Source organism: Thunnus thynnus, chromosome 3 (genome assembly GCF_963924715.1).
Source record: "Thunnus thynnus chromosome 3, fThuThy2.1, whole genome shotgun sequence".
In the NCBI taxonomy this organism is placed as follows: Eukaryota; Metazoa; Chordata; class Actinopteri; order Scombriformes; family Scombridae; genus Thunnus; species Thunnus thynnus.
Window position 1 is genome coordinate 28351632 of NC_089519.1, and position 14699 is coordinate 28366330.

The window sequence follows — 14699 nt, forward strand, 5'->3', positions numbered from 1 at the left end:
TGTCTCCACGTTTGAAATCAGTGATGGATGATGTCTTAGTTTAGAGACTTTTCGTTCTGTGCCAGTGTAGTTTTTCCTTCATTACTCATAATTTCCAGGAGGGGTAAAGAGGGAGATTACAGAAGAGGCAGTCAGTGAAAACCAGCAGTTTCCAGTTGAAAGCTACTGTATAATGAGCTGTAATTGACTTGAAGTGGCTTGAATTTAACGTCACACCCTCCCTTTGGTTTGCTTGCTTTTAGTTTTTGAACATCTACTGATGAAAATTGACGCTCGGATCACTTTTTTTTCTGTAAAAACTGGAAAAGTAGCCCTTAACATACAGTAAACCTGCTCTGCTACTCGGTTTATTTTGTTGTGATTTTAAGGGCGGCTATGTTCATACATCCAGACTGAAATATGTCACAACCGTTGGATGGATCGCTGTGAAATTTGATTTCTGTTCCCCACAGGATGACAATAACTTTTGTGATCATCTAACGCCATCATCAGGTCACAATTTTAATGCATTTATTACTGAAGTTTATGACCAAATTACCTGTAAACCGCAACAGCTGAGCCCCTTTAACCTTTCAGCACATTGTTGATTGTTGCACCACTTCCTTGTTTCTTATGCACTTGATTACTTCCTGTCATTTATTTTAATAATAAAAAACAAAACAACTTCTGTCTAGAGCTTTTTTATTGCACTTGGTCAGCTGCTTGACAATGTACACCACTGTCCTCTAACGCCTGATTGTCTTTCCTCCCTTATTAGTTGCTTTGAATAAAAGCGCCGGCTAAATGACTAAATTTGATGTAAATGTAAAACTGATGACCTTCCCATTAACCTCAGTGTTACTAATTGACAAATATTAAGCATGCTAACGGACTACACTACTAAGATGGTAAGCATTTCCTGCTAGTAATCAGCATATTAGCATTTCAAAGCTTCATAGAGCCGCTAATGTTGCAAAAAAAAGCAATACAGTTAAAAACATCCACAGTTGCTCAGAAGAGAAATTATATGAGCCTGATGCAGAAGTTTGCTTTTACCTTGTTAGCTTAAGAAAAGCATTAGTTTTCCTCCAGCTCCTTGTGTATCTCTCCTCTGTAATAAATACACAATTATTTCTATGAAGAGAAGACTTTTAGTCCAGTTTAACTGCCCTTATTACATTATTTTCATTTTATGCTTAAGGAATGAAACCCTGCTAGCAGATACTAGGACTTAACTAACCTAGAACTCAACTACTTCCTGCTTAAAATAAATCAAAGCACACATCTAGTTTCTATCCGCCCACTGTGTCAGAGAGGCGAGCACAAAGGAAGAGACCAGTCCAGTGAGTTGTGTACTGTAAATGTATTTCATCTTTATTTCATGTCTACCTCAGTTACATAGAAATCCTCCATCTTGTGTTGTTTTAGTGTAGTAGCTACAGAGTCTAGTGCTGGCCAGCCGTGACTCCGCACAGGGTTTAGACAGCTGCATTCTCTCTCCACCATCAGATCCTGTACAGCGCTCTACAGCCAACCAGCAACATGACCAGAGAATATCAATAACCTGGGGCCTAATTTTAAACAATGACTTCACCTGCTGGAGAATATTTACTATCTTCCAGGAAGTAAAACATCACATTCTCCGATCTACTAAACATTGATACTCAGAGATCATGTTAAGGTTAATCTGAGGTGAAATACAGTCTGATTTTTGGATAAAACACACCTTTTTAGTGTTCATCTTTTGGTACAGGAGGTTAGAGAACATAAAAACACACATTTCACGTCACGTTTAATACGTGTCAGAGGACCTTCCCACTTTGACACCTGGTTAACCTTCATTTAAAAACAAACAAACAAACAAAAAAAAAAATCAACAGTGATGTCACACGTCAGCTCAGTGTGTGCATGTCTGTGTGTGTGTGTAGTGTGTGTGTATGTAGTGTATGTGTGTTTGTTTATTTTAGTGTGCGTGAGAGTGTTTGCACACACCCACAAGAGTGTGTTACGGTCTGATCAGTGCTTCAGCAGACACTCGATAAGGTGGTCAGTTGTGTATGTTACTGGCTGCGTTGCAGGGGCGGAGGGGGGGGGGGGGGTGAGGTGGAAAGGGGGGAGGAGGGGTGAGGACTGAGGAGGGGGCGGGCGGGCGGGGGGTGGGGGGGGTAGAAGTGAGGCCGCAGCGTCTCTTCATTCATTCACAAGATTTCTTCACATGATGCGGAGACCCTGGATAGAAGCTTCTAGACTCTGAGGAGGAAAACACACGAGAGAGTCAGTGCTGAAAGATCACAGAACACGAAGCCCTGAAGAAGAGTATTGATGTATGTGTGTGTGTGCGTGTGTGTGTACCTTAAAGTCCCAAATAGTCATTGCTCCATCGATGCCTGTGGTGCAGAACTTGCGACAATCCCTTTTGTCTCCTTCATAGATAGACACTTGGCTGGTGAACAGACAGATATAGAGGATTAAAAGGGGGGGAAAGTGTTTGTGTTGAAAATCACAGTACATTTTTTGCTGACAACCAATATTACCATGACAACGGCATGCGTTATGTGTACATTAGGAACGTGGGAGCCGTTCCTTGCAGAGAAATAAAAAAAATATATTCATTTTCATGTAAGCAGACATGAGCGTAATTTCTAAAAGGTGAATAATTAATCCAACAGGAAATGTTTTTCCAAGTTAGACTAAAAACTACTTGAAGCCAGCTGTTTACTGGGGATGAGAGAGTGTAAACAGTTTAATGTGTACATGGTAACTGTTTAGGAAAAGAAACATGCACTTCTTGATTTAAGCACAAGTGACGCACTTTCAAAAAAACCTATCTGACAGACTATAATCTGGGATAAATCGAGGGTTGACCTCATATGAGTTCATTGCAGAGTCTGTTTTTTATTTTTCCAAGATTAATTATTTCTTATAAATGATTTCTTATTCGATCAAGATGATATTAAATATCAAAGACAATATTTTTTCTGGAAACTAAGTATGAAACAGTGGAGGTCGTCTAATATTCAAAGACTAGATAATTACATGTTCACAACATCAGATATTCTTTTTGAATGGAGAGAGAGCACTGGCAGTGCATTATGGGTTGCCTGCAGCCTTAATGTTGCTAGGCTACCGAGTGTCTTCAAGTCTGTTTATAGTGTCATTTAGAGATAGTCAGCCTAAAGTGTTGTTTTAGCCCAATTTAACCTGCAGGCAGTTCTGAGGGATCCTAACGTGTTTTTCTGCCACAAATGATATGAATTCATGAAAGAGTCCAAAGCGTCTTTTCTCTCTTCTGATGTCGAGCAGCCAAGAAATACCACCGCCGCAGACGAGGAGGAGCTCAAAAAGACAGTCTGAAAAACGCTAACTGTGAGAGAAATAATTTTGGCCGCCGCTTCCAAGAGGAGCCTGACAGGAGAGTGCGAGTATGTGGCTGATAGACAAGCCGCACAAATGTGGGTTTTACGTTCTGCTTTATTGGTGTTATTTCACTTTTACGAGAGAAAAGGCTTCGAGGATGAGGACTCTCTTCTCCCGGGATAAGTGTGAAAGTGTTGTGTCTTAAAGGGTGGGTGTAAATGGGTCGGCATATATTTGGACCGATACAGTACATGTAATATATCAGATACAGAGCTCCTCTGTGCTTCTGTTTATCTATTCCAGCCTTATCCAGCCAATGTTTTTTGTTACATAACACATATTACCGCTGTAGTTTTACTGGGTTTCATGTACACTCCTGTACAAGCTGAATGCTACATTTGCAATACAAGCTTTTGTACCTTTTCTACCTTTCTAGATGCATTTAGTGGATGTCCTGTTACTCTTAGATATGCTATCATTCCTTATTTAATTGCTTTTTTTATTAGGGTTTTTTTTTGTATACATGGTGGTTGAAGCCTCGACCAAAACTGTTCACATATACACATTTACAAAAAATATATATTGCAAAAATTCTATTTACCGCTGTGTATAAAAAATGTAAAGAGGACAGAAACTCGTGGATTGTAACCACACATCCAACTAAATTGGGGCAAAGATTAAAAAGTGTGAAATAGTGAAAACTCTAAAAACTCCCAACTAGTTTTTAAACATGAAACTCAAAAGCTGTTGTAAAGAGCTCTAATGGTGAATCCTGGCCCTGCACTGATCCCTGCTGGCGTGTGTGTGTGACCTACGTGATGCTGTTCTGGTGCAGTGTGTCCAGGGCAGTGTTGCGGTCCTCTGTGGTGGCTCTCTTGTCCATGTTCCTGAAGCGCTCCATGGCAGAGATGTTCCTCTGGATACTCTGCTTGGGGAGGTCGAGCTTTGACACAAATGTCAGCGTTCCACCATCGTCGCAACGGAACAGCATGGGGCAACAGTCGTGGCCCTGGAGACACAGACACACACACGTTACATTTAAAATGGCACCTCTTCTTCACATTTATGCATGGAAATGTGTGACTGTGTGTGTGTGTGATTCTTACCGCAGCTACTAGACTGTTCTCTGACACAAAAATGACACTGAGGAGAGGAAGGAACTCCGTCTTCAGCTGCGAAGGACTAAACACACAAACACACACATATTAACTATTATCTTCTGGTGGTTTACACTTAAAGATTAACCAGGCAGCGTATCAGACGTGTCATCAAAGTTTTATTGTAGGAATCATGGCGGTTTAATGACACTTAAGGAGACACTGGTCTTTGATTGTAGTGTTTGCTGTAGTCAAGTCAGAACTTGTCAAAATCTTTCATCAACCCCCTCAGTTCATGTCGCCTGCGATTTGTTGACACCATATAATTAGTTAAGTGCAGCCGTGGATCTGGTCCACATTTTGTTTCCCTTCCTCACCTTACTGACACTTTGATTTGATGATCGGATTACGAACCACAGCTTATAATATATAGAGTACATCAATATGTAGTGATTGAAACAGATTTTCTCATGTAGTGAAAGCAATAAAAAGCACTTTTTTTGATTTTGTAAATGTTTGCTTTTATTAATGTGATGGATTGTTCTTTCAACATGATGAACACTTGGGAGAAGATTTTAATATAATGAGAGGGGGTTACTCATCGTTTGGAGATGGACAAATCTCTACAGACACGTTCACCTCCTCATCTAAAGTTAGCTGTCGCTCAGAAAGACTAATCTGTCAATCTCGTCTCCCTGTTTGGTTTGAGGGAGCGAACATATTTGATCGTTTTCTGTTTTTAGTTGCTGTGAAAACAAAACAAAAAAGGTATTGGGTTCTTAATCTTATAATATAAAATAATTCTTAATCATCTTTTTCCTCCTGTGTTGTTGCAACTTAACTGCGATCACTAGTGATGGATTTGTTCTGGATTTTGCTTTATGCAACTGGAAATCAGCACCTTTATGTGTGGACAGATATTCAACAAAAAAGAAAAAAAACACAATTTATTTTTAGTATGTCAGAGATCTTATGGTTTAGGAAATTTCTGACTTTTATGTAGTTGGCAATAAATTTAATTTAAATAAAATATTTCTGGGATTAATTTGATGAATTTATCAGAAAGTAATTGCTGCTGTAAACAAGATCCTTTCATGCATAGACATAAATATACCTGGCAGTCTTGGAGCTGTCCACCACAGTGACAGTGCTGTCATGGCTGACCCAGGCCAGACGGTTACCAGAGGCAGAGAAAGAGACAGAGTGGACCCAACCCCCTCCACCTAATAGACACACCAAATTAAAAAAAGCAGATCTGGTTTAGTTCAAATGGTGACTGAAACATCAAAGACTTTTTTTTTTTTTTTTTTTTTTTTAACATCACACACACAAAAGACACGGACACAGACCTGCTCCTCCAAACTCTGCTAGCACAGCCCCAAATGGCATCTTGCTGCCCCAGGGTGTGGGGCCTGGTTTCTCTTCCACTTCCTTAATGTAGGCTGAGAACACCCTGGAGGCCGGAGAGGGAGGGGTGGGAGAGTAAAAGGCGAAAAAAGAAGACAAAAAAAAAGAAAGAGAGAGAGAGAGAGAGAGAGAGAGAGAGGGGATGTTGGCAGGTTTTCAATCATTTAATATTCATCTCTTGCCTTGTTTAAATGTTTAAATTCACTGTTCATGACATTCACCTGCATTTGAAGTCGCAGGATCCGGCAGCCAGCAGGACGTTGTTGGGATGCCAGTCCAGACTAAGGATGGTGGAGCGGATTGGTTTCTTGATGTGCTTGCTCACCCACCTGAAGCACATGGAGGAGCACACACATTTTTAAAATATGAAATGAAAAAATTCAGCACTTCTACTGAATATTTAAGTGGCTCATAGGGCTGATCTGATATACCAATATGATGTGTCAAAGGGGACACAACAACAATTTTTGAGTGTAGCTCAGCAATATGAACTACTTGTGTAAAAGGTCTATTCTAATGAATTTCTACACGAGGTATATCAAACACTTTTATCACGACTGACAAATCACATCCGTTAAATCAAACAAAAACACATCCATGTCACCAAAACAAAAATGAAAAAGAAGAAGAAGAAGCAGCTACGAGCCCTGAATCAACAGACAGAGTGATGTGTTACACAGAACATCTGGAAAAAATGGAGCTAAGAGTGAAACAGAAGAGTTTAGAGCCTGGACGAGGATCAATATCAGTCATTTGGAAACATGTTACTTTTGTTTTAAACATTTATTGCCACATCTGCCTTCATATTGTTGTCGTGTCCCAATGTAATAAAGGAGTTATTAACATGACTGGAATTTTGTGCGTAAGGACAAATAAAAATGCCAAAATAACACTCTGAAAACATTATATGTTTAGGTGCAACAGTAACTGATAAATACGCTCAGTCACAATATGTTCCAAAATAATCAGAAATACCTATTTGGTCGTAATCATTCACTCTTATTTGTGGAGCTGCAACAATTAGTTGATGGACAGAAAATTAATCAGCAACTATTTTGATAGTCTAATAATCATTTTAGTCATTATTTAAAGAAAAATGCCAAAAATATTCTGGTTGCAGCTTCTCAAATGTGAGGATATGAAGCTTTTCTGTGTCATAAATGATAATTAATTAAGTATATTTTGGACTGTTGATCAGATAAAATGCCATCTGAAGACGTCACCATGCTCTCTAAACAGTTTTAACCGGCGTTTTATTCTATTTTCTGACATTTTATGGACAAAGCAATTAATCAAGAAAATAATCTGAATATTAATCGATAATGAAAATAATCTTGTTGAATTCAATTTCCACATTCGCGAAACGTCGTCAATGTACTAATGATCTCACCAGTCATTCTCAGACTCAAAGTAGCAGACAGAGATGAGTCGAGCTCCACTGCCGACTGCAAACTTGTTCTCCAGTGGAGACCACTTGACGAAGGTGGCGGCTCGGTTGATCCTGAGGATGACCAGCGTGGGCTTCCATACTCCCTCCTTCTGGGACCACACGTAGGCATTACGGTCTGCTCCACATGTCACTATACGGTCACTTTTGGGAGCCCAGTCAATCCCTACGATACAACAAATAGACAAATAATTAACCCACAATTATAGAAAGTAGAGCTGCAACAAGTAGTCGATTAATTGATTTGTTGATCTGCACAAAATTAATTGGCAACAATTTTGATAACTGATGAATGATTTCAGTTGTTTTTCAAGGAAAAATGCCAAACATTTGATGGTTCTCGCTTCTTTAATATGAAGATCTGCTGTTTTTACTCGTCATAGATGACAGTTAATTGAATATCTGAACATTTTAGACTGTTCAACAAAACAAACAAATTGAAGAAACAACGTGGCCTCTGAGAAACTGTGTCACTATTTTTTAACACTTCAAAGACTAAACAATTATTCGACCAAGTGAGAAAAAAAAGGGCAGATTAATAATGAAAATAATCGCTAGTTGCAGCCTGAACAGAAAGAGACCAAGTGATTGTAATAATCATGATGAAATTAATCATCAATCCATACTCCTGACTTGCATTAGCTTTCATATTGATAACTTATGAAGAATCACACAGGCTGAAGACCTCCATCTGTATATGACCTGACATTCAACCACTGATTGTCTACATAGACATAATACTTTATTAATCCAATAGGAAATATCAGAAACCAAAGGTGTGTGAACCCGCGTCAACAATAAGTCCAAACTGTCTGTGTGTTAGTCACAGTAACACCGGAGTACAGCTGCAATGATTAGTTGATCAATCGATTGACAGAAATTTAATTGGCAACTATTTTAATAATCCAATAGTCGTTTCACTAATTTTTTAAGTTTACAGTTTCTCAAATGAGTGAACTTGAAGCTTTTATGTGTCATACAGAAAATGGAATATCCTTTGGTTATGAACTGTTGATCTGACGAAACAAGACATTTGATGACATCACCATGGTTACAACGGCATTTTTCATTATTTTCGGACACTTAATAAACAAAATGATTAATCAAGAAAATAATCAGTACATAAATCAATAATGAAAATAATTGTTAGTTGCAGCCTCACACTGGAGATAATCATCAGTCAGTCCTTAATTTAAAAAAAAAGTGTTCAAAATAAATTCATAGATATTCTGACTGAATACCTGTTATGTGTCCATTGTGCTCCTTCAGCTCATGGGTCTTGACCCACTGGTTGCCACTCTTCTTGTAAATATGAACTTCATGGTTATTAGGACTGATGGCAATTTCTGCGGGTGGGAAAAAAAAAAAAAAAAAAAAAGGAAAACCAGAATGTAAAGATGATGGACTTGGGAGTTAACAAACAGGCTAGACCAGTTCCTGGTATCTGTCAGATAACAAGCTGGACTACTCAATGTAAAGGTTCACAAATCTTGAAAACAGAAACCGCTGCAGCCTTATTTTATTTAGCAGAAATTACACTCCTACTCTCATATGTATAATCAATCATTCTATAATAACTTGTAATTAATTACATGACCTGTAGCCTGTTGCCATTCCTGTACGGACAGGTTCACAATTTGTCAAGTCTGTCTTAAAACAACAGTCAGATGCCCATATTAACACTGAAAGAGGTTAATTTATTCTTCCTGTTCATACTGACTACAAGATAAAATGTGCTTTCTATGTAAGTGATGGGGGCCAAAATCCACAGTGTGTCCACACAGTCATTTTGTGCAAAAACGCATTTAAAAGCTTATCTGAAGCTTATATGAGGCTTCAGCAGTCTGAGTTGGTCATATCGAGTGGATATCTGCCACATTTAAAGTCTTTTTAGCATCAAATTCCCTCTTTGTGTTTCCTCGGACAGTGTTTCCCTGCTGAGCTGCGTTGGAAGTACAGTAACAAAGAGAGGGACTTTTAAATACATTTTTGCACAGAAGGAGGCTTGTGGATTTTGTCCCCCATCACTTACATAGTAAGTGCATTATGAAGGGATCTTCTAATGGTCACTATAAACAAGATAAATGGTTACAACAGAAAAAAAACTATTTCAATGTTCATCTTGGCACCTTACTATTGTTTAAAGACAGACTTGAAAAATTGTGAAGGCGTCCTTTAACCTTTATGCAGTGCATCAGGTTAATTAGTGTTTGTGCACTTACGTGTCCTGTCGCGGTTCCACGCGTGGCAGGTGATGGGCTCCAACAGAAACTGATGAAGGGACATCTTGTCTGGGTGTGGTCCTCAAGTGGAGCTCTGCTAAGTCACACAGCAAAACTTAGTTTAGCGACAAACAGCAACCAAATCAGGAGCGAACAACAGAGCTGAACTTTACCTCCGCCGGCAATAAACCTCCACAGCTGACAAAGCACATATATATATAAAAAAGTCTCATATTATTTCTCAAACGGGACAACAAGTTAACTGTTAACTTTATTGTAACGTTAGTCGGGTTCCAGTGTGTGTTAGCTCAGTTACATTAGCCATCAGTCAAAACATTGAAAGGCTGCTTCTAGTAGCCACCGTTAACTTAGATAATTTAATGTCACCAAGCAAACAAGCCAACTTTCACCGAGTTATACACTTTCTGTCCTAACGTTGACTTACTTGGCTAGTTTCTATAATTTTCCACCATGATTTAATGATAATCTAGCCGAGTAGGTTAGTTGTTTTACTCGGTAAAGCGTTAACATTAGCAAACATTACAACCGTTACTAGCAGGTTAATCAAATTGCTAACCAGCGTCTCATTGATGTCAGATGGGCCTAGTAGCCAGATTGGTCATTTTGAGAAATAATATCAATATATTGACATGTTGCTATCCACACATTCACCACAAGGCCTCCCTTCTCTGCATCAGACCCCGGCTTTTCCTATGAGGAGATGCCTTCACTCCGGATGGTAGCTATACCGTTTAACCGTACATTCCGCTAGCCTTCAGGCTAACTTACCTCCGAGGGTGCACTCTCGTTAGCCGGCGAGCTAAGTCACGCTAGCGGGGAAAAGATTAGATCAGGAGTGGACCTGAATTCGCGGACTCTGGTCAGTCGACACGAATTCGTCCAGGAATGTTGAGGGGAATGTCAAGACGGCCGGGAGGATACGACCGGGAGCATCCGGTAGCTAAGTCGGCAGCAAAACCCGTGGATGCCTGGCTGACAGCTAGCTTAGCATCATCACGCTAGCTGTTAACATTCAACTGAATAGGCTGCTCGTTCACGTCGAAGTCTCTCACACATAAAACTGGGAGCAGGACGGAAGAGCACCTCTAGTGGATCAAATGGGAATCAGCAAAGTCACCTAACCGGTTACAAAACACCACCATCTAGTGCATAGCTGGGACAAAACTGCCAACATCTTGTGCGGGGCAGTGGCTGAAAATCAGTCAGTTATGTATAAACTGAAATTAGGGGAAGAGATCACTTCTTTTTTCTTCGTTTTTTTATTGGTGCAATACAACATAACTTCTATTTCTAATCTTTGAACTTCTTCTATCAGGAAATCGACTGAGATCCATAAAAACAGCAGACACAGGAACTTCTTTCCAGAAGCTGTTGCCCTACTAAACTGTTGAGCTGTACTCAAACTGGACTTTACATTTTAACATCCCTCTTTTAATCCATGCACTCCATGTCTCTGTCACTTTTGATGATACTTTTGCACTACTGCCTTTTTCTCATTCAGTCATTCCTCTTGTTCATACCAGCCATTAGAAGATCCCTTCATAATGCACTTAAAATGTAAGTGATGGGGGCCAAAATCCACAAGCCTTCTTCGGTGCAAAAATGTATTTAAAAGTTTATCTGAAGATAATATGAGGCTTCAACCGTCCAAATGAGTCAAATCAAGTCTTTTAAGTGCCAAAGTCCCTCTTTTGTTACTATACTTCCACAGGGAAACACAAAGAGGGAATTTGATGCTGAAAAGACTGTAAATGTGGCAGATATCCACCTGATATGACTAACTCGGACTGCTGAAGCCTCATATAAGCTTCAGATAAACCTTTAAATGTATTTTTGCACAATATGACTGTGTGGCTCCTATCACTTACATTGACAGTGCATTTGAAGCAGGTCCTCTAATAGCCAATATGAACAGGAGGAATGATTACAGTGAGGAAAACCTCTTTTAGTGTTAATTTAGTCACCTGACTTTAATTAATTAAACCTGGGATTATGTAATTCATGAAAGGAATATTGTGGGTTATATGATGGTCTCCAAGCATGTTTCTAACCTGTAATTCCTTGTGATGTCTTGCACATTTGGACCACACATTGGACATGATTGCACAGTAATTTATGCAATTCAATTCAATAAACTGCAAGTATGAATCCAATCATTATATTATTATCACAATATATCAATTTAGGGTTTATTATGATCAGTGTTTTCACCAAATAAGTTTCACCTGCTTGAGGGCTTTTAAGGAAATTGTATGGTTAACTTTGCTCCAACACACCTGTTATTTTATAGTATTTTTGTTGCCAAAAATACACATTTAAACCTTTTTAAAATCAAAGGAAGTGAGCTAATTAGAAACCCACAAAATTACATTCAGTCCATCCAAGAAGGCTGTTTTAAAGCTACTGCCATTGACTTATGGGTAATAGGTTCTAACCAATCAGAGGATATTTCAATTAGCATTTCTCCATCACACCTGTGAGGCCTTCAGATGAACGGCTGCCAGCACCAAACATCAAAACACATTCACTTTTTTTTTTCTGTGCTACATCACCTAACCCAGCAAATGGAGTCACTATCAAAAGTGGACGAGCCGTTTCCTACACCTTCACCGTACTTCTTACCAGGTAAAAACATCCTCAACTGAAATGATATAGCTTGTTGAAATAACAGTTAAAAACGTGTGTATGCATTTGTCTATAGATGAAAGTCAAGCAGGGCAAGACGTGAGGATCTACCATATTCACTCACCCTTCAGCCCTCCTCCACCTCTTCCTTCCTTCTCCTTTTCTCCTGGAGTTGCCTGCTCAACTCATTCCACCTTTCCAGGTACATGCTCACTTTCTGCCTCCATTTTGAATACATAGAACAGGCCTGAGTATCGCATCTTCTTTGTTCATGACTGATTATTTCTCCTACACTCAAATGTAGATTTTTAGCAAGAATTATTTAAAGTTGGGAAGGGTTGATTGTCGTTCTATTGTTGTAGATAGCTGACTTCTATGTATTGATTTAATTCCACCAGCACTACCAAAAAGTAGGACTGCCTGTACACTTCAAGAATGTTTTCATTGATGCTGCTTTCTAATAGCTTTGCATCTACCTGATGTGCATTTACACAACATTACACACAGAATTTACACATTTTTGTTTTTGGATGACAGAACTTTGTAGTCAACCTCCTTTTGTTTTTCAAATTAATTGTAACAAACAGTACTAATCAGATGTTGTGAAGGGCTTTGGGTGCAGGTTTGATTATTGTAAGTAAACATTTCAAAAATAAGGATTCTCTTTCCTTTTACCCTATGTCTTCTCTTTAGCGTCCGCTCCCCCTCCATCTACTCCCAGGCTGAAGTTTGTGAGCTACGAGACCGAGCTGTATCGCTCTCCAGCTCTGACAACATGTCCTTCTTGTCAGACTCAGGTCACCACACAGGTCACCTATCAAGTCGGGAAATACGCGTGGCTCATGTGTCTTGTGTTTGTGCTATGCGGGTGAGGAGAGACGCATTCAAAGATCTAATTACCCAGCATCAATCACACACACTTGTAAAAGATGGCGAATGATGAATAATTTCTGTCTCGCAGGTTGGTGCTCGGATGCTGCCTGATTCCATTCTTTGTAAACAGTTTCAAGGATGCCTATCATACCTGCCCTCGCTGTCGACGGGTCCTCCATGTACACAGAAAAACCTGCTGTGGATGAACACACACTCACTCACTGTGGTAAAAGTGCATCTGGCTCCGAATCAGTCATGATAGGCTCAAATATGTAGATTCATATGTTTAATTGTATAATATTCTAAAATGGAGATGTGTCAATTCCAGTCTTGTGGAAAAGAAGGGTTTTAAACTATATTTTATCCATGTTTTGTAACCAAAGCATATGAAATAAATGTTTTCTGTGTGTTTCAACGTGTTTTTGTCTTTTTGATGATGAGCACACTCCAGGAACAAATAGTAAATGTGAACAAAAGCACATTGGATGTTTGCACCTTGTGTATATTTTGCTTTAGATGGATAACACTTAAACTACAAACCTACCAGCTACAAACAAAATAAGCATATACTAGTGTTTGTTCATCACTCATGCACAGAATCCCCACCTTACTTTCTCTCTAGTCATCAATACAGCTTGTGTGGATTAAGCCTGCATGTGTGCTTGCACTGTGTGTAGTAAACGTGCCCTCAGTGACGACACCAGCGGATTAGAAGTGTCGGTTTATTTTAGATCTTTGAGCCTCAGAGTAATGAGCATGTGAGATGCAAGAAAACCTGTCATTCCCTTCCTCCGAGGTCATACACGCCCTTTGAAGCGTGCCATGCCACGCCCTCCTGCCGCTCAGGTATAAGACGTCTTCGGGATGTCAGCTATCCAAGCACTGGTGGATCCCGGCAGCACCACGCTGGCTGTCTGCTGAAACCTGCATGGCCAAAGATGCATCAGAGTCTCTTGCTTCCATCAGTAAATCAGTTTCCTCCCTCGTGCCCTCTCCTTTTTTTTTCCAGCACTTCAACCGCAAAACTGAACTCCTCTCCTACTTGATCCTGTGCGTTTCCAAAATGCCGTTCATACCACCTGTGTCAATTACACGCTCTGTGTCAGGACTGACTGGGAAGGAGAAAACTATCAACAGCACTTCATCTACAACTACTGTAGCCAAGACGAAGGTCCCAAGAGAAGACAAAGGCAGCTCAGTGAAGGAGCGACTTGCTTTGAACCTCAAGCAGCTGGGGAAGAAGAGCCAACACAGGAGTCATCTGCCAACTGCCAAAGCGGCATCAGGGACAGAGCTGCATGCAAAGAGAAGGGACCGCTCGTTGCCCTCATCACAAACACACTCAGACAGCTTGCCTGCCTCCAGCTCAGGTGAGTCCTTGTCTAAGAAGCAGGAGCATAAACATATGAGCCAAAGCTCTCTAAAGAGTGAACCAGAGGTGAAAACCAGGTCCCGGCATCAGGAGGAGGCCCGCTTCACACTGACTCTCACCCCTGAGGCTGTTCTACTGTTGCAGCGAAGAAACAGTGAGAGACATCAACGCTCAGCTGCCAGGAACACTGGAGGTGGAGCTGGTTCTTCTGGAAGCGCCACAGATTCCAGACGCAGGAGGGAAAACCTCACTAAAAGGCATCAACCAGCAACACAGAGACACACCGCTCCGAACAGCAG

General features: G+C 40.1%; 2 protein-coding genes across 3 annotated transcripts; one reads left to right on the forward strand and one right to left on the reverse strand.

Annotated features, from left to right (window-relative positions):
* Positions 1–1327: 1327 nt before the first annotated feature.
* Positions 1328–10597, reverse strand: LOC137180012 (actin-related protein 2/3 complex subunit 1A). 2 transcript variants are annotated; one of them, XM_067585163.1, is made up of 11 exons: positions 10299–10597; positions 9510–9603; positions 8529–8633; positions 7231–7453; positions 6062–6169; positions 5783–5886; positions 5548–5656; positions 4443–4518; positions 4152–4345; positions 2332–2422; positions 1328–2229 (listed from the first exon to the last, which is right to left on the reverse strand). In XM_067585163.1, the coding sequence occupies exons 2-11, from the start codon at positions 9571–9573 to the stop codon at positions 2191–2193; spliced, it is 1113 nt and encodes a 370-aa protein (XP_067441264.1). In that variant the 5' UTR covers positions 9574–9603; positions 10299–10597; the 3' UTR covers positions 1328–2190. The 2 variants fall into 2 exon arrangements, with proteins under 2 accessions (XP_067441264.1, XP_067441265.1); XM_067585164.1 differs by having other exon boundaries at positions 9510–9606.
* Positions 10598–11991: 1394 nt separating this feature from the next.
* On the forward strand, positions 11992–13443 carry LOC137180015 (lipopolysaccharide-induced tumor necrosis factor-alpha factor homolog). The gene is made up of 4 exons (XM_067585167.1): positions 11992–12155; positions 12232–12357; positions 12849–13023; positions 13117–13443. Exons 1-4 carry the CDS (start codon positions 12020–12022, stop codon positions 13232–13234), a joined length of 555 nt encoding a protein of 184 aa, XP_067441268.1. The 5' UTR covers positions 11992–12019; the 3' UTR covers positions 13235–13443.
* The last annotated feature ends 1256 nt before the right edge of the window (positions 13444–14699 follow it).

Coding starts and splice junctions, on each gene's coding strand:
- LOC137180012 (XM_067585163.1), bottom strand. CDS start 9,573: ATGTCCCTTCATCAGTTTCTGTTGGAGCCCATCACCTGCCACGCGTGG. Junction 8,634..9,509: donor GTGGAACCGCGACAGGACAC/GTAAGTGCACAA, acceptor TCCCACCCGCAG/AAATTGCCATCAGTCCTAAT. Junction 4,519..5,547: donor GACAGCTCCAAGACTGCCAG/GTATATTTATGT, acceptor TTGTGTGTTTAG/TCCTTCGCAGCTGAAGACGG.
- LOC137180015 (XM_067585167.1), top strand. CDS start 12,020: ATGAACGGCTGCCAGCACCAAACATCAAAACACATTCACTTTTTTTTT. Junction 12,156..12,231: donor TTCACCGTACTTCTTACCAG/GTAAAAACATCC, acceptor ATTTGTCTATAG/ATGAAAGTCAAGCAGGGCAA. Junction 12,358..12,848: donor AACTCATTCCACCTTTCCAG/GTACATGCTCAC, acceptor TCTTCTCTTTAG/CGTCCGCTCCCCCTCCATCT.